General features: G+C 37.0%; 1 protein-coding gene across 1 annotated transcript in view; it reads left to right on the forward strand.

The window, feature by feature from the left end:
• Positions 1–3,101: 3,101 nt before the first annotated feature.
• Positions 3,102–18,155, forward strand: part of LOC104546783 (prostatic acid phosphatase-like) — a gene marked incomplete at its 3' end in the record, with an annotated part of 15,920 nt that continues 866 nt past the window's right edge. Inside the window, exons 1-7 of the mRNA XM_010192265.1 lie at positions 3,102–3,215; positions 8,978–9,073; positions 10,454–10,540; positions 11,385–11,537; positions 14,689–14,787; positions 16,287–16,391; positions 17,418–17,550. Of these exons, the coding sequence (XP_010190567.1) occupies positions 3,102–3,215; positions 8,978–9,073; positions 10,454–10,540; positions 11,385–11,537; positions 14,689–14,787; positions 16,287–16,391; positions 17,418–17,550 (787 nt within the window). The remainder of the gene's footprint in view (positions 3,216–8,977; positions 9,074–10,453; positions 10,541–11,384; positions 11,538–14,688; positions 14,788–16,286; positions 16,392–17,417; positions 17,551–18,155) is intronic.

The following is an 18,155-nucleotide window of genomic DNA, read 5'->3' on the forward strand; positions in this document are numbered from 1 at the left end:
AGACACAGAACCATGTCCAGTCATCAGCCTAAGTAAGGCAATTCTTCCTATGTCACAAACTCCTTTGTCCCTTCTGACTCCCCACAATTGGGTGAAATCACCCCAGCAGAGGACTGCAAGACAGCCTTTTGCTTTTGTCCTAAGTGTGTCAAAATTGTGCTTGAAAAAGTTTGGAATTGAAACCAAAATTTTTCTTTTCTTTCCTTTTTTCAGCTCAAAAAAAGCTTGAAAAAAAATTACTGCAGATAAACCAAAACTAGTTTAAGTGCTGATCTGCAAATTCAGTCAGCAACAGAACCTGAGCAGCCTGGTCCATGAGTGCCGGCAACAGTTTCATATCCGGCTGCCTTGACTGCAATGACTTCAACCCTTTCAGTGTGTAGATTGTGCTCCACGAGCAGCAGTTACCTAAGGTAACCCTTGTGTACATTAAAGGGTAGGTTCTTTTGCAACCAGTCCGCTTCAAAGGCAATCTAGCTATGCTTCAGCAAGCCTTTAAAATAAATACATGCATTTAAAATGGACAATTGTGTTTAAGCTAATTCTACTTAATGCCATAATTTCATAATTAAAATATATGCCGATGAGCCACATTAACATAAAGATTATTCAAATTGTTTTGATTCACTTGCATTATGGTGCTTGGACAACTGTAACTAGATTGACTTAGGTGTAGAATCATAGAATCACAGAATGGTTTGGGTTGGAAGAGACCTTAAAGATCATCCAGTTTCAATCCCCTGCCATGGGCAGGGACACCTCCCACTAGACGAGGCTGTTCAAAGCCCTGTCCAACCTGGCCTTGAACACTTCCAGGGAGGGGGCATCCACAGCTTCCCTGAGCAACCAGTGCCAGTGTCTCACCACCCAAATATGATTTCTTTTTAAATTTTGAAGCAACTTTTCCCAAAAAGGGTAAGGATTTAATTGTTGCAGAATATGACAAATGCAGAGTAGACATGGAGACAATCCAAAACAAGCAAGGAAATTTCCAAATATAATACATGCTACCAACATACTTACAGATTACCTACAGGATTCCTACAGGAGCCTGTCCTAACCACTATGACACATGAATGAGGGTGTTCTTCCATTTAGGAATATGTAGAGATTTATTTAAGTTGTTGTGGTGCACAGTCTTTTAGGCAGGAAAAAAAACCTCACTAGCAAAGTATACATGCCAAAGGGAAGAGTGAAGCCACAGAAAGCAGAATTATTTATCATATGCTTGGTCTTGGGTTGAAATACCATTTTTAAAGAGATGTTGGCAAAGATTTTCTATAAAATACAGTTGTTATATATTTTCAAACATTCCTGAATGATGCCATCCAGCATGACAAAAAAAATTGATTTCATGTCTGAAGTGAAGTTACTAAAAGGGTTCCATAATAATGAGACTTCATTAGTCATAGTCACTTATCAAAGAAGCACAAAAAAACAACAGATTTTATAAAAACTAATTGGTTATGCATTTCATAGTAAGGGCTTGCAAAGGATGAGAAAGAATTCTGAGAGCCAACAAGGATTCCTTGGTCCAAAAAGCTTAGGCACAACCTATATATAAAACTACATAGATTAAAAAAGTAGGACATCCATTCTTGATTTTTGAGGCATATTAAAATATTCTAAAAAAAGTCTATTTTATGACCTACAGTCTTAAATAATAGACGAAGATGATCAGCTTACATTTGTTTTCAGAAAGACAAAGTACTATATATTCATGAAGTATGAATTACTCTCTTACACCTTTTGCACAGACACAATCACACCAGGGGAGACCAAAAAGGAGGGTGGGAACATAACAGTGGAGGAAAAAAGTTCAATAAGTGCTGAATACTGAGCATGCACTGGCAAGAGAGATAGGGAAGTCTGGGAGCCATGGTTCTCCTCCCTTCCACTCCTATCCGTCAGAGGAAATGGAAACACAGTGGTCATTCACACAACGCAAAGAGAGCACTTGAGGCTTAGTGGGTTTAGAGCCCTAGAGACAGAATTTCTGGTAAATGGTAAAATATCTGTTGTAGGGAATAGTGTTGCAGAGAGCTCAACAAAAGACCCTGAGACAGGTTTAGGTATGACAGAAATAGCATGACTCAGACAATACAGAAGATCTTAAGTTTTTACACTTAGAGAACTCTGTTTATAGGTCTCTGCAAACTATAAATAATTTACTCAGAAAATCGTTATGAAATCAAGTCTAGAAGTATAGTTATTCTTATTTCATAGAGAGGAAGTCAGCAGAAGCAAGCTGGGCAATCTTCTGAAAGCCAGCGATCTACTGTCAGAAAAAGTGTTCTTAATCAGTAACAATAACAAAGTAAGTTCCAGGGCTTGTTCACAAAAAATTCCTTAGAGAACTGAGGCCAAAAATGAATTTGACATAAGCCTTTACAAAAGGGGAAGTATAAATATACTCCAAGGGAAAACAAAAGCGACACACACAGATTGAAGAGCAAATAACTGCCCAGCAAAGAGCTTAAAGAACGTACTTGTTGCAAGGTTTATTTAACTATTTTATTGGAGGGACTGGTCATTTTAACCTCCAGTAAGTTTGAAATATTGTTTCAAAACAAAAAAAAAATTGTTTCAAAGTATTGTTTGAAATAATTATTCTTATTTCACAGTGACAAAGTATAAGAGGAAAGAAAAAAAGGAGAGTGGGGAAAGCTGAAAAGAGGACTAACTGAGTAGCAAAGAGAAAAGAGAAACAGTATTGCCTGTCTTTTGGTTCTGTGTTCATCCTCACAGCCATGCTATAGTTTGGAAAAATTCCAAGCCTTGAGAAGTGAAAACAGAACAGGCAGGTTGAAATATTAGGAATACTTAAAAACTCCTTCATATTTTAACCTCATCCTTAAACTCCAAAAGAGAAAAATATCACTGAGAAAAAGGAACTGAATTATGATTTGATTAAACAGAATGTAAACAGTAATTTGAAAACAAAGGGCAATGCAATTTGTTGGGCAGTCACACAACATTCCTCTTGGATTTGAAATTCACCGACAGCAGTTCCACCCCTTTTGAAAGTACACCCTGGTGTCTGGGCTGTTCAACCTGAGCAGCTGCTGGAGCTACAAAGCCTTTTTTCATCCTCTGTCAGGATGGGAGTGATACGGCTTCCCAACCCATCTAGGATCCTGCGTTTTTCTCTTCATGTTATCCTCATTTTGCTTCAGCAGACTACTGCAGAAAGAGAACTGAAGTTTGTTGTTGCAGTAAGTAGATTCGTTTTCTGTTTTGCTGAGGGGAATACAGAGAATTTTATATGGCTGTAGAATCAAATGAGGTGTGCAGTTGCTTTGCCTCTTTTGAGACTTAGAAGTAACTTCTGCCCTTTTGCTTGCTGAGTTTAAAGACTTTACTTAAAGAAGACAAAAAGGAATATTCATCTCCTAATCCCTAGTTATTATTTCAAGATAACTAAACAACTTAGCTTTGTGGTAGATGCATAGTGCACAGAAGTTAAGAGATCTAAGGTCTGGTTTACGTGTTCTTGCTTTCTTTAGCTGACACTCTGTTGCATAGTCTGAGAGCTGGCAATGATGGCCTACCTTCTATGTGCTTGGAAGCTGAAGCTTATAATGTTACAGAAGTCACCATGAAAACAAAAGTATTTTCCATTTCAGAATAACTGAATTGGCACAGCACTATACTGAAAAACAGAAAAGAGCATTTTCATGTAGAGATTTGAGATACATGTTGCATTAACTGCAGTTAGGTTGAAACAGACTGTAATTGGGTTTTTTTTTGGTGGGCCATTTCTTATTTTAAAGTAACTAGACACTACTTGAATGTCACTTTCCCCAACAACTCGCATAAAGGAGAGAGTAATTCAATGAAACAGTTTAGGTAGTGAAGGTTGCATCATAGTCCTCTTCATTCTGATTTTTTTCTTAGTAAGAGCTATACTGATAAAGAATAGTTGGTCTAAAGGCATATTTTCAATATAAAGTTGTGGGGATTGGAATTCACATTTATAAATAGGAATTTTAAGATCTTCCACTTCTCTCTATTTAAGATATTATGTGCATATACAGATAACAGACAGAAGTATTGTGTCCAAAATGTATAATTTACATAAAGTAATTCATATCTAGTTGTCTATTGGCTGCATTGTAGATGTGCCACTTGGAGAGAGGCCAGAGTGCACAGGAAAAACTGGTTCCTACTGTGCTGAGGCTTATTGCACTGTCAGAGCACACTACACACAGCAAGGACTCAATGCTAATTCCAGTAATGTTCTCTGTATAGCGATATACTTAAATGTTCTTTCGATGATAAGAGAGAGAACTGGACATACAGATGAGGTCAGGCAGTCAGCAAGACTTGGAGAATTAACTCTCTGAAGTGAAGAGAAGGAGACTTTTATTGAATTGCAGCTCTTATTGTGTTCTAACAAGCAATGGTTTTGCAGAAAGGGTTACAGGAAATACTCACCATTGTGGAGATAGAGGTTTCCTATCCAAAATCAGCTGCTTACCACAGCTATGAAGCCACTTTCCCCACCTACCAAAAAAAAAAAAAGGCCAAAACCACTTTATTTACTTATAGGGTAGCTTATCACAATTGATATTAAAATAACAGGTAAATTTCATTTAAACTGTCTTCCTTTTATCCCTGATACTTTTCCTAAGACTGACCAATCTGCCTGAAAAGTTACAATAGGTTTAGTCTTATTATCAACATACTTTCTCAAGGCATGGTTTCTGTGTGTTCAGTTGAATTTTGTCTTCTGAACTCACTGATTGAATTTTCAAGGGAACAGAATTGCTAGCATTAATAAATAGGACAGGAATTGGCCCCAGAACATTTCACTGATATAATGGGATATCATGAAGGTATGGTTACAGTTAACATAAGTTTAAAAGGCAATTTGCTGAGATAATTTAATAGCTGTTTTCCAGCTGTACTGTGTAAGTTGCTATGTTTTCACCTGAGAGTATTACTGCATTGTCAAAATGTGTCATAATTACTTTTTAAAAATGTCTTAGCAGTATTGCACAATATAAACTACATCTGCAGAGGAGAAAAAAACAGACAAAAGTTCCCTTTTGCTCATTTCTAGAATTGTGCTATGCTCTGGGAATGTGTCTTGCCCTGTCCTCACAATTCCCATCTTTATGCTGATTCTGTGCATTTTGATTATTGGTCACAAATCCTTTTGGCTGAAAAGCTCTAATTGAAGCCAATTTGTCAAACTGCTACCTTAATTTTCTTTCTCATATGTAAACATTAGCTTTCGCCATAATCCTTGTGCACTGAATTTAAACTAGACAGAAGAGAAGAAAATAGGAAATACGTAGGACAATTGGGTACCCAAATGGAAATGAGACACTGATTTAATGCCTCTGTATAAAGAAGTTCTGACCTGTAACTTCTGCCTCCACACAGGCACTGATTTCACCTATCATATATACAAAGAGGTGTGGTTTCTGAGGTACTGCAATTTAATTATGTCTTTATTCTTTTAACTCAGGACAGGAAGTGTTAACTAAGCATGTTATCTATTTGTCTAATCAAGACAAGCCATTTGAAATCTTGACTAAACATGTTCAGTATTTCTACATTTGTGGTTTCCCTGAACTGGCACAATGACAGGTTTCATTTGTCTCTTATTTCTTCATTCTTATTGCTGGCTTCAAAATAAGAAATCTTTTTGTTTGAAGTTGAGTCTATCAATACAAATATCCGTAAGACGTTCACTATTACTCAGAGACAGATATTTCACTGTAATTCATGACATTTGTGAATTAAGGTGTTATATACTACACATGCCAGATTCTCAGTTCACCCTCTCCTCTGCACTGGTTTTTCTCCAACGTGATTTTTCACCTGACAACAGTGGAAGCAAATGCTGGCCAAAGTCTGAGTCAGGTGGACATTCTGATCTGAAGTGATCACCCTCACAAAGTTGCAAAGAGTGAATGGGAGAACCCAGACACCAGATCAGGTTCAAGCTGTATTAGGGTTGAAGGAGAAGGTATTTGGTAACAATCTATCTATTGCTTTTGTGAACTGACTGAGGTGAAGCACTTCAGACAGAAGTGCTGAAACGAACACACCAAACACGTGTGCTTTGCTCTTTTTGTGTGTATCCTCCTTGCCCTCCCTTCCCTCAGTGTCTTTTCACCTTTTATGATGCTTCCTTGTTCCTTTTCTCTCAACCTGCCATGTTCTACTTCTTCCCAAAGGTCAGGAAGGCAATCTGTAGGCCAGGAGCAATACATGCTGCAGAACACATATTTTTAAATTAATCTGAAGGATCTACTCATTTTTAACAACATCCAAAAAATTACTGTTGAGAAACACGCATTGATGAACAATGCAAGGATTGTAGGGATACATTTTCTTTCTCTAACAATATCAAGTGTTCTAATGAAAAAGACAAAATTTCAAATACACAAGCTCTTCTTAAAGTTTTAAATTAAAAATAAAAGTTTCCTAAAATGTAGCTGACTACAACTGAATTAGTTAGCCTTTCAGGTTAAGTGGTTGTTCATAAGGTCATTGTTTCATTTCCAAGTGCAGCTGAAACAAGGTCATTCTCAGAAGTAGCAAGCAAGAAGGAGGTTTGAGCACAAACAAAAACCAGTTGGCTAAGAAGCTTATTTCTTCAGTTCCTAAAAACAGGACTCTGTGCTCAGGGCTCTTCATTTCTTCCTTGCTACTTCCAACTCAGTGTTAATATCATATTTACATGTCACTGTGCAATGAAGATGCAGAAATATAAACAAGGAACTGAACTTTTTTCTATTTTGAATGGACTTAAAGAAGCTATGCTGCTTTTTAGAAGAGAACAACCACCACTGCTTCCATTTCTTACAAAGAGAGAAAATATTTTTCTTTACATCTCCTGCTCCCACATATACTTGCATATCTTTTGATCTTGATCTCTGCTTTCTCACCTCTGTCCAGGTAAAATGCAACTCTGGCTTATTGAAATTTTTTAGGGTTTGTCTGTTGTGACAGTGAAATATACACTGAGGGTTATGTTGCACATTAAGTATAAAGCATCATAAACCAGTATTTAAAATCTAACACATTTTCAGTAATTTTTCACTAATAGAAAGGGCATATTTATTGGCCAAGTGTTGATTCATTGCTACATATTGCCTAAAAAAATAGTAATTTAATCGCGTCAGTCAATTTGAGCAATTGTCAGTTACACATAAATATGCTTTGCTGTGAAGCTGGAAAATTTAACAAGAAAGTATGCAGCTACATTTTAATTGGGAATTTAACCTTCATTCTTTACAGAGGCATCAGCTTGTCCAGAAAACCTCATTAATCCCAGCCAACACCTGTGTATGTCAGCATGTCAGAACACCAATGAAATTAGTGACACAAACATTGCCCTCACTCATTTTTCTTGCATGCAGCTGAATCAATCACCAGACAATGTAGCTCTTCACCTGTTTGTTGTTTTTTTTTTCTTGAAACTGTGCAATTTCACATTGGTCAACATGATGATGATGATGATGAAAAAACCTCTTTGATTTGCTGACAAATACTCATTTCAGGTTGGCCACATCTTCAGGGAAATTCAACTAGCAAAGTAAAAAAATAATAAGCAGTTTTCTATATGGTTCTAATTGTAACATCTAGCAAACCTTGCTGACTGTTGTAGAAAATGAACAGAGGGAGAAATCCAATTATATTTGCCTTTAATGGATAATATTTTCCATCTCTGAAGTACCTGCTCTAGCACACATTTGTGCACATTAGTACAGAAGGCTGATGAAAAGGGTGTGTGTTGTAATTAAACCAATAAGCCATACTGCTTGTGTTTACTTTGAAAAATATAAACATAAACACCTCCCAGTGGGAGTGGCAAACTAAGTAGCGTGCACAAACCTCTCTGATGCTTGGGCAAGAATGATGTAGTTTAATGAGACAACGGAGGGTATTAATTATAATCAAGCTATATGTCAGTGAGGTATTATGGAATAAATGTCATTTTATGAACAAATATACCATGCTTCCAGATTGTTGTTTCATTCTGTAAAATCAGCAATTAGGTTGGTTATATGAACATTGTTACAATCAAAGGTAACTTCTGCAACAGTTTGGATCAGCATCCTGGAAGATTGTCTGGAGCCCTGTGAATTTGTATTCCAGCATTTCCTTTCATGTGAAACTTTTGTGGACTTCATTTTAGTAAGGCCACACATGACATACTTAGGGAGGTTAATTCAGAGGTTTTCAGAACTATTTGATCTAGGGTTGGCACTTTCTTTGTATGCTGGAATAAAAATTTAAAAAAAACTCATTTAAGGTTTCTGATGTAAAAAAATATATGATTTACTGCATGACACTAATATTCAGCATGCTGGAGTGTCCAGGATAGCAAAGTGACCAAACTCTTAAATCTCACTGAATTTAACAGAAAAGATCTGAAAATATTTCAAATATTTTCATACATGTATGTAAAAGTATTAATAAATATTAAATAAGTTAACAGTGTAAATGTTTATAATTTTTCATCTTTATATTTCAGGATGACTGAGAAATAAAACATAAGATCCATGTGTACACGGAATTACTTTTAAAGATACTGCTAAGAAAAAAGTAGTTAACAAAAGTTTCAAGTGTCTATGCCAAAGTAATTAAATACTCATATAACCATATCAGTAGATGGTTTAATATTCAGAGGTGCTGAGTGTCCAAATTGCAGTCATATTTCTTGTCTAGGTGCCTAGCTATGGATGTAATCTCAGCATTAACATCTTGGCTGATTAATTCTGTGTTCTAGGAGGAAGAATCATTGGGATTGAGCCCACTAAAATCCTATATCATTATACCTGTTCTTGTGTGTAAAGAATGTACTCCAATCCTACTTGACCAGGTTTCTGCAGACACTAAAATATTTTCGGTTGAAAAATGGCACTGAAAATATAATGTATGCTTGACTTTTATCTAGGTAAGAATGGAACGTTAACAGTAATTAACTTGATTTGCTTATTGGTAATACTGTTAGGTTTTCCGACATGGTGATCGAACACCAATTGTAAACTTTCCAACTGACCTACACAAAGAAAGTGAATGGCCCCAGGGATTTGGACAACTTACCAAGGTATGTTGATTTTCTTAGAAGCACTTATACACATGCTACTCAAATAGGAAGTGGGCAGATTTTATTTTGTGTGTCTCAGAAACGTTAGAAAATCCCAAGTACTGATAGTTGGTATTAGCAATATCCTGTAATTCATAAACTTTTTTGCAACATTATTCATCCAAGTACTGTTAAATTGAAATCTTCTTCATCATAGCTTTGTAACTACCTTCCCAAAAGCAACATCTTCCTGATAGTGTGTCTACATTCAAATCAATGGCAAGTTTAAACATTGTCTATACTCCTAACATGGATGAAATTCTAAAGACCACTAAGCACTGGGACCTTTAACAGGGTAAAAGAATGACACCAGCCCACCAGGTCAAGTGAGGAGTCCACATCTCATTACTTGACTGGCAATCACCTCTTCACAAAACAAGAGAAGGCTTTCTCTGGGGACAATGTGTCTTCTAATAAAGCTGCTTTCAGCCCAGAGTTTCACCAGGGTGCACTGAACCTACTTCTTGCTCTGGCATTTCAACATCAAGCCTTAGGTCTTTAACTGTATTTGATGTATGAAATTCTGGAGAGAAAACAATGTATTTCCTAATAATAATTCATCATGATGCGGAAGTATGAATCAGAGACAAATCAGCATCTAGTGTTTGAAGTGAGGCTTGAAAGTTCTGTAAAATTCAGACACACAAACAACACATTATTATCCCAGATACGTAGCTTATGTTGTAAGAAGGAAAAACTTTCTGCTGTGGCACAGATTTTTTTGAGAGCTTTTTGCTATTTCATTATCTTCTTAGCAACAGTAGTAAGAATGTACTTCTCTAACAGCTAAAAGTTAAAAAGTTTAGCTCACAGTTTTGGCAATGAATAACAGAAAAGACAGTATGCAGTCTAAGACAACTGCAGGTGCACCAAGGCAAAGAGAGAAGAATGATACTTAAGGCATGAAATGCAAGCCACAAATTTATCAGGTTGATCAAATAGCAGAGCAATGACAATAGTAACTACTGGGTTATCAATCATCCTTTTTCAGCTGTCACTAACAGATACTCTTTACAACATTGATCATGAACAACTCCAGGAACATCTGCAGAGCTACAGCACTGTGGAAATGGTATTTGTATAGAATCGGATGCACTGCCTTTCCTATAGCAGATATTGGAGTATTAGTATTTCAGAATGTATCATTTTTCCATAGATAGAAATGAGTATTTCTATTAAAAATTCTAGATTACCTACACTATTAACAGTGCATTATTCAAACGGATAACGATCACATAAAAACTGATCACTGAAGACAAAAAAGAAAACAGAAAATAAACTTCTACATTACGATTCTCCAGTAACCTTAATCTAATAGTCATCTCTATGTTTGCCTCACAGACTGGAATGCAGCAGCTATTCGAACTTGGACAGTACATGAGAGAAAGATATTTCAACTTTTTGAACAGCACATACAACCGGCAAGAGGTACATAGCAAAACAGTCTGGAGGACATGTCTGTGGCATAGCGGAATTATGGACTTGCACTAGATAAAAGCACATTATCATATTCATTTTATTAACAGACAAAATAAGGTAACAGAAGAACATTTTTGAAAGTCAGGCTTTTACGTCAAGGTAAAAACATAGACTAAAATCTAACTTTCAGCTCCTGCATTCAGTCTGGGTCTTCCACTGCCCAGTTTTCCGGGGCTGAACAGCTCTACACCACCAAATGAATTGGGAATTTATCCACAGTCATCCAATATTGTTCTTCTGCATTTGAAGGTGGACGCGCATCCAGCCATGTGATGGGCCATGCTTACATACTTCATCCTGAAAAAGAGAGGTCTAACAGTTGTCTGGATGTCCTTTTCATATGGTACAGAACCATTGTGGAGAAAATACCACTACCATTTTGGTCAGTACATGAGGGATGCATTGATGAGAAGGCATAAAAGACTGTAGTTTTGCCATGCTTCCAAGAGAGGCTTACAGTTTTAAGAGCCTTCATTTCTAAGCTATAGCAGATGGGTCATATCAGTGTTCCCTGAATCTCAGAAGATGGAGAAATTCCTTCTTTTAAATTATGCTTTCATATTCTTTGTCATTCAGTCTGAAAGTTAGATTCCAGATTGAAAGATGTTTTGGAAATTCCATTTATGCAAATGAAGTAGGGCCCTACAAAACAGAGTTACGGTTACACTGTTTTGACTTTCTGCAAAAACATAAAACTGAAAATGAGAAGCCAGGATTGATGAGTTGGGTTACATTTCATTATTATTTTTATTGCTTTCATTTTATTTTTAATTTTTTGCCATTCTATCTTCAGTTTTATATCCAAAGTACAGATTACGATCGCACCATTATGAGTGCCCAGTCATACCTTTCTGGCCTCTTTCCACCAACTAGCAGCCAAATTTGGAACCCTGATCTTCTCTGGCAACCCATCCCAGTTCATATTTTGCAAAAATCAACAGACCAGGTGAGTACTGGCTGGACACTTCCTATAATGCCTTAAACTTTCCCAGAAGGAAAAAAAGAGGAAAAAAAGGAGGGAAAGAACCTTTAAAAAAATTTCTATTACTTTTGAGTTCAATCTAATAGTAAATATCAATTGCAGCTACTGGCTGACAAGCATGTCATAGGTCAGCTGTAATAGGTGCATGAAAAACCTCCTTTTATAGTTGGAGAACACCTGAATTGTAACCCACACTGCAATTTTCTTCAAGTTACAGATCTAGCACTTCTCTTGGCAAGGACACTTTTGGACGGTATTGTAGAGAAGTTGTTCTAAAACTTAAGAGAGGACAAGTGTTTTTCTAAGCGCCAATCAGACAGATAGATCTTCCCTTCCTAGCGTGTTTGTTCCATGGTTTATTCAAGGAATGGAATTTTCACCAGTCAGTGTAATGACCTCTCAATTAGTTCTTTCCTATTCTGGTAGCACTTAGGCACCCTAATTACAGACAAGGACCCTTTTATGCTCAGTGCTATACAAACGTTTAATAAAACCCTAGTACTTGCCTTGTGGTTCATAATAAGAGCAGATGCACCTGAATGGTAGGTCTTGTAGATCTTTTACTACACGTAGCTCTTCCTGGCTGACTCGGGTTTAGATTTTAAGTTCACTGTCTCCTGTGACAAGGACTGTATAAGGAACAGCATGCTCAACAAGGACAAAAAGTTACAAAGTGTAATGACAGAAAAGCTAATTTTCTTCTGTCTTTGAGGACAGAAGTTGACTTTAAGGAAATGTATACAAAAACTATATTAAATAACTGCCTGTCCAGTCACCAACATCAGAGGATGGACCCTTTCATTAGAGTGTGGCCAAACCAGCCTCCGAATGACATTCCTCCATTCTTGGAGGCCATGCTTAAAAGCAGGATTTCCACAAACTGGATTACCCACAATGTGATTCAACTTGAAATGTGAATCTGTACCTAAACAAAAAATAATGCCACTGTTTTTTAAATGTGGAACACTACGGGAAGTTCTTTCACCTGAAGACATGAAGAAGGATTGAAGTGATAAGAGCCTTGGCCAAAAAAACCTCAAAGCCCTCAGGGGAATCACAGTGCAGTGCAATGACCTGTTTGGAAAAGCCAAGCTCATTTGTAGGACTCTCTAATACCTCATCATTTCTTCAGCTGCTTCAGAAGTAGGTATTGACGTTTCACTGAAACACACCCCTGCAGCAACTCAAAACTCCTGTTAAATATGCAAACCATCCAGAAAAAACATTGTTCCCTTGTTAAACCAAACAGATGTATGAGGGTGTTTTCAAGCCCTAAGCAACACAAAGTGGGAAATTGAGGCCAAGTACAATCCTGTAAAAAAACCCTAAACACAGTTTATTTTTCAGCCATGGAGATCTATCAAGACCTGACAGGCAACAGTGCTGAGTACTGCTTAATGAGGCCAAAAGGAGTGGCTTAATTAATAACACCTAGAGGGGGATAATTAAGCCATACAGCAAGAGAAACATTTGTTATTGTGTAATTAAACAACATTCCCCAGCTTCATATTGCAGCTTTGAGCCTTCACCCTCTAGTGTGCTGCTGTTACAGTAAAAATACATCCTTGGAAATCAGTCCAAGTGAAAGTATGCTAGCATCAGTTGATGGCTGCTGCAAGCTTTATATCGAAAAATCAAAAAGCAAAGAGAAACAATGGAAGTGCTGTCTGCTAATGTTTACCCCAAGACAGAGCAGACCTCCTTGCACATACATAATCCATATGAATTGAAGTTAAATGGCATGGAGTCTTTCTAGGAGCATCTACACAGATTTCTCTGCTGTATATTAAGTCAGTACCTTGATGTTATTTGTGTGGTTACAGGATAATATTAGTGCTAGGTCAATAACGCTCTAGTGTTAGATGTGACATCTAGTTTAGATGTGACATAACATGGTGAAACAGCGCAAGCTTATTTTGCTCATCCTAACTTTTTACTAACGCTTTATGTTGGATCAGGTATCATCTGTCCTGCAATTGGATTAAAGTGTATTTGCCAGAGCACAGAGTTTGATGGACACATATGTATTTACATATGGTTCAGATCAAATATGTACTATCAAGTGACCTTGTAATGCATATACTTGGCATTACTGAAAATGAACCATCCCTCTGAACAAGAACAGAACCATTAGACTCATAGCTTTTTGATATTTAAGGAGCACAATTTATTTGTCACTCTTGTTTCAAATTCTGCCCATGAAGTGGTAGTTAAGATGTTTACTGTAATATGCCACTTACCTCTAAAGAGATAAGAGCAGAACATGTAGATGGAGAAGCAATTCAGATTCCAGTACCATATGGAGTCAAGCTGCAACTGGAGGGATTCAGGAAATAGGATAGAAATGGTAGCTTTTTAAAATTTCTGATCATGGTCTCTGATCCATTTCCCAAAGCAATCTCCTGGCAGACATGCATAATTGCTTTTTGCCAAAATTAGTTAAACTTAGTGAAATCATGCTACCATAGCCACAAGTAGCTACTGAAAAGTCAAGTTACTCTTGACGGAGTCGCAATCACGATGACAAAAACTTATCTACGCAGTTGCAGATAAGCAGGCATTTCTTTATTTGCAGCACTGGGGAACACAGAGGGTAGCCCCTCAAAGGTGTGTTCCACCGCTCATACATTTTCACAGCGTATTTATACATTTTTAACAAAGCATATCCTACAAGGTTTCTTAGCAAGATTTCCCAAACAAACATATCCTACAATGTTTCTTAGCAAGGTTTCTCAAACAAACACATCCTACAATGTTTCTTAACAAGGTTTCTCAAACAAATATATTCTAAACAAATACCTATTCTAACTACTTAATCATTAGCTCACCTTAATTACCTTAATTGGTTAAAATGCTTTTCTATTCTACTGCTAAAACAAATACCCACCCCAACTGGTCAGAATTCCCCAAACGGCCAGAATTTTCTCGTAACTATAACATTACCACAACCGATTGCTTATGTTAACTGAAGTCATGAACAAGGTACCCAAACAAACCATTATGGAGTAGCTGAAGCACAGCCATGAATCTAACAAATATTACATCAACAACAGAAAAAATAGACGTGAGTTGATTAATAGTAGAAATACTCTAAGTTTTACTTCTCTTGTTCCAGAGTCTGTACTTTCCTCTGCCTGACTGTCCCCATTTTGATGAACTTCAGAATGAAACGCAAACATCTAGTGAATTTCAAAAGAGAATACAACCATATATGGTAAGACAAAATCAAAGGGAAACAAAATCTAAGAAGTAGTAATCAAGATGTAGAAGCTATGGAATTGCATTGTTTGCTTTTGCTAAAATGCAAACATAAATAAATAATTTTTAAAAATCCTGAGACCTCTTAAAATCAGAAATTTAGGCAAATATGATCAAAATGTTTGTTTAGTATGCTTATGCATTTCTCATACTTTTCTATATTAATCTTTGAAAATGTGAATTCAAAATTAATTTTCTGAGACTATTTAGAGCTGCATATAAATAAATTTCAATTATCTGAGGGGAGAAGAAATTTATGGATGCAGCCATTTCCAGTTTTACAGGATAGCATGAAACCAATTCTAAAAAATCTGATAAATCTGAAACTTGAGAAGGTTCATGCCTTCCTGCTGTGACTTTCTGAAGTGGAAACTGCAACAGGAAACTAAAGCAAGCCCAATCAGACAAACACTCTGACTTATGTAAATTTCTCTGATACTCATTTTGGATCCATTTCAAGATATGCTTCTGTTTTGGCCCTGACACATCTTCACAGTCAGGATTCAAATTTCCCATTCCACTGCTGCAGCAGGATGTAGGAACGTAGACAGTATACCTGCCTGAAGCTACCACGTTCTTCTGGATAATAATTGCTCTAGATAGCAGTTATTGCTGCTCTCTTATTTGCCTACCATGCACTTTGTAACAGCATTTGTACATATAAAGCAGGGGTTTCATGTTCCTCATACCCTGACTGTACCTGTACACATAATCTCAAGTGATTCTCAAAGTCACTTCAGGCTTAGTGTTTGGGCTAAACCAAACACTTTATTTTTTCTCTTTATTTCTAACTTTCTGCTAGTTTAGCTACTCTGGTCAGCCTCACTCACCTGCTAGGGAGGTGAATTACAACTTCATAGCTATCCTCTTTCTCAGCCACCAGTATGAAACAGGTAACATGGGAATAAGGGATACAAGGAGTCCCTTTATTCTCCTGTGGTAGCATGAAGTAAGAATGCCTATGGGAATTGTTGTGGAACTATTACTTAGATATTCAGCTCCACTTCAATGGTGGAAGGAAAACCTAGTTTCCTTTTCTATTTCTTTTTGCCTCATCTTAAGTATTTGCCTCTGCTCTCTTTAATTTTCTATTTTCTCCTTGCTTTTTTTCTCACGTTCCTTTTCCCTTAGTGCTTTCCTCCTTTTTATATCTGAAGGCTTGAGGTGACTGAGGTAGCCTCCTGAAGCAGACAGAAGAGGGAGAGAAGACTGCAGCAGAGAGAGCATCAGACCTATGCACAGCAGGGCCACAAAAAAGCAGTGTCTTAAATACAGATCAGTATCTTGAAATGGTTACAAAATGAAGTCTGCAACCAAAATCTTCCCCTACATGGGTTTAATCTGTGTAAAATAAAACACTACTATGTTGCCAGTTTGGGTGTAACGAATCTGTATGCACATATGTACCATCTGTATTAAGTATTTGTGGTATACTCTACACTTTTCCCTCCCCAGGATTTTATACAAAAAATGGCAGTTAACACAGGACTTGAACTAAACCATCTTAAAATCCTGGACAATTTCCAGCTCTGGAATACGTATGATACTCTATATTGTGAGGTAATAATAAGGCAATAGGGGTTGGGGAAGAAAATAACTCCTAAATTGGGTTTCAATTAAACCATGGCAATGTGGTTTCACAGGAAGGAGTTGCCATCTCTCCTGGATTTTTGGGGTTGGTGGTTTTTTGGGTTTTTGTTTTGGTGGCTTGTTGTTGTTGTTGTTTTGGGTTTTTTTATTTGAATATAAGTTCTAATTTAGTGCATTGGTAAAAGATAACCGAAAACCATGGTTTGCAGCTTGGGAAACCATTTGATGTGTCATCCTGAAGCACTGGTACCGAAATCCATTGCCTTTGTTCCCTTATTTTCCTTCCCAATATGTTGCTGTAGAATTATTTGAGTATGCTGCCTATTTTCCTTTTAACAGGAAAATGAAATTATTTTGCTTTAACCTATCAGTAGATAAACATCAAAATACTTAATGTTGAAAAAGAGAGTACAGATTATGATTGCTCTCAGTGAATAAAATCAGACTGGACCCAAGCATGGGATGATTTCATTTGGCCCTAGTCATTATCAGCAGCACCTGAAAGTTGTTTAACACACCCTCCACACACTGGGGCACTTAGACACTGTAAGACATTGTCACTCTGACATGGCTGGAGAGTGATGCTCGTCTGTATATGGCCAGTGATGGAACTGGTATCTGGACAATTGTATGAAAAAGACAGGAAAAGTGGAAGCTAGGTTATACCCCGAAGATCCTGAAGGGAAGAGGATAAGACATAAGTCTGCAATCATTCACACTAGCAAAACCAAAAACATATATATCACTAAAGCAAGAACACATTATACCTACAAGAGATCCCCTTCACACAGGTGTTTTCCCTCTTCCCATTCATTCACTTGAGGTTGATCCTCATTTCCACAAAGGGTATTTCATATGCTGATGTGTTAAACCACACTGGGCAAAGGATTACAGGACAGACTCAGAGAGTCTAAATGTAGTACTGTGAGGCTGGGCAACAAGATGATGGAAACCAGTAGAAGAAAAAAACATTATTTTGTTTTCTTTTATCACTAGGATATTCACAATTATACACTCCCTGTATGGGCCACAAAGGATGTAATCGCCAAGATGGAAAAACTGGCAGAATTGTCCTTGTTATCACTATTTGGGCTTTATAAAACAGAAGAGAAATCACGACTACAAGGAGGTAAATTTAAAAATACATAGTTCTCAGAAACGAGGAGACAATGCTTATGATAACATGCAACATCCTGTCATCTTACTTATGCAAAAATTTTGATACAGAACTTTGTTTTGTAGCTATCAACATGGGATGCCATATCACGCATGAAAATATGTGTTGAACTCTGGGATTTGCATGGATCAGATATTGAAACAAGGTGTAAAGAACGTCTTTAGTTATCCCACAGTTTTTAAGAGATTAGGATTTTAAGAAAGATTTTAGAAATCCATGACAATGGGCACCATCATTACTTGCCTGACATTAGGTTAGATTAAGTTCTGTTTCTCCAACATTAACCCTAATTGTGTCCTGATCTTTGTTTTTCCCTTTGATACACTGGTTATATATTGTGCCAAAATGTTGGCAACACATTGGTAGATCTATTAAAGACTGATATGAGGCTGCTCCAAAACAGTCTGATCAGAATAGAAGATGAGAGATTCAAGTTATGGCTATAATGCAAGAACCAGGACTACTGCTTAGCTCCAGAATTTAGGTGCACAAGCTATGCACGTATGACACTACTTCAAAAATCCAGGTATTTCTCATGTCCCCAGGTGTCCATCAGC

The sequence above is a fragment of the Mesitornis unicolor genome, unplaced genomic scaffold (genome assembly GCF_000695765.1).
Source record: "Mesitornis unicolor isolate BGI_N332 unplaced genomic scaffold, ASM69576v1 scaffold4109, whole genome shotgun sequence".
Taxonomy (NCBI): Eukaryota; Metazoa; Chordata; class Aves; order Mesitornithiformes; family Mesitornithidae; genus Mesitornis; species Mesitornis unicolor.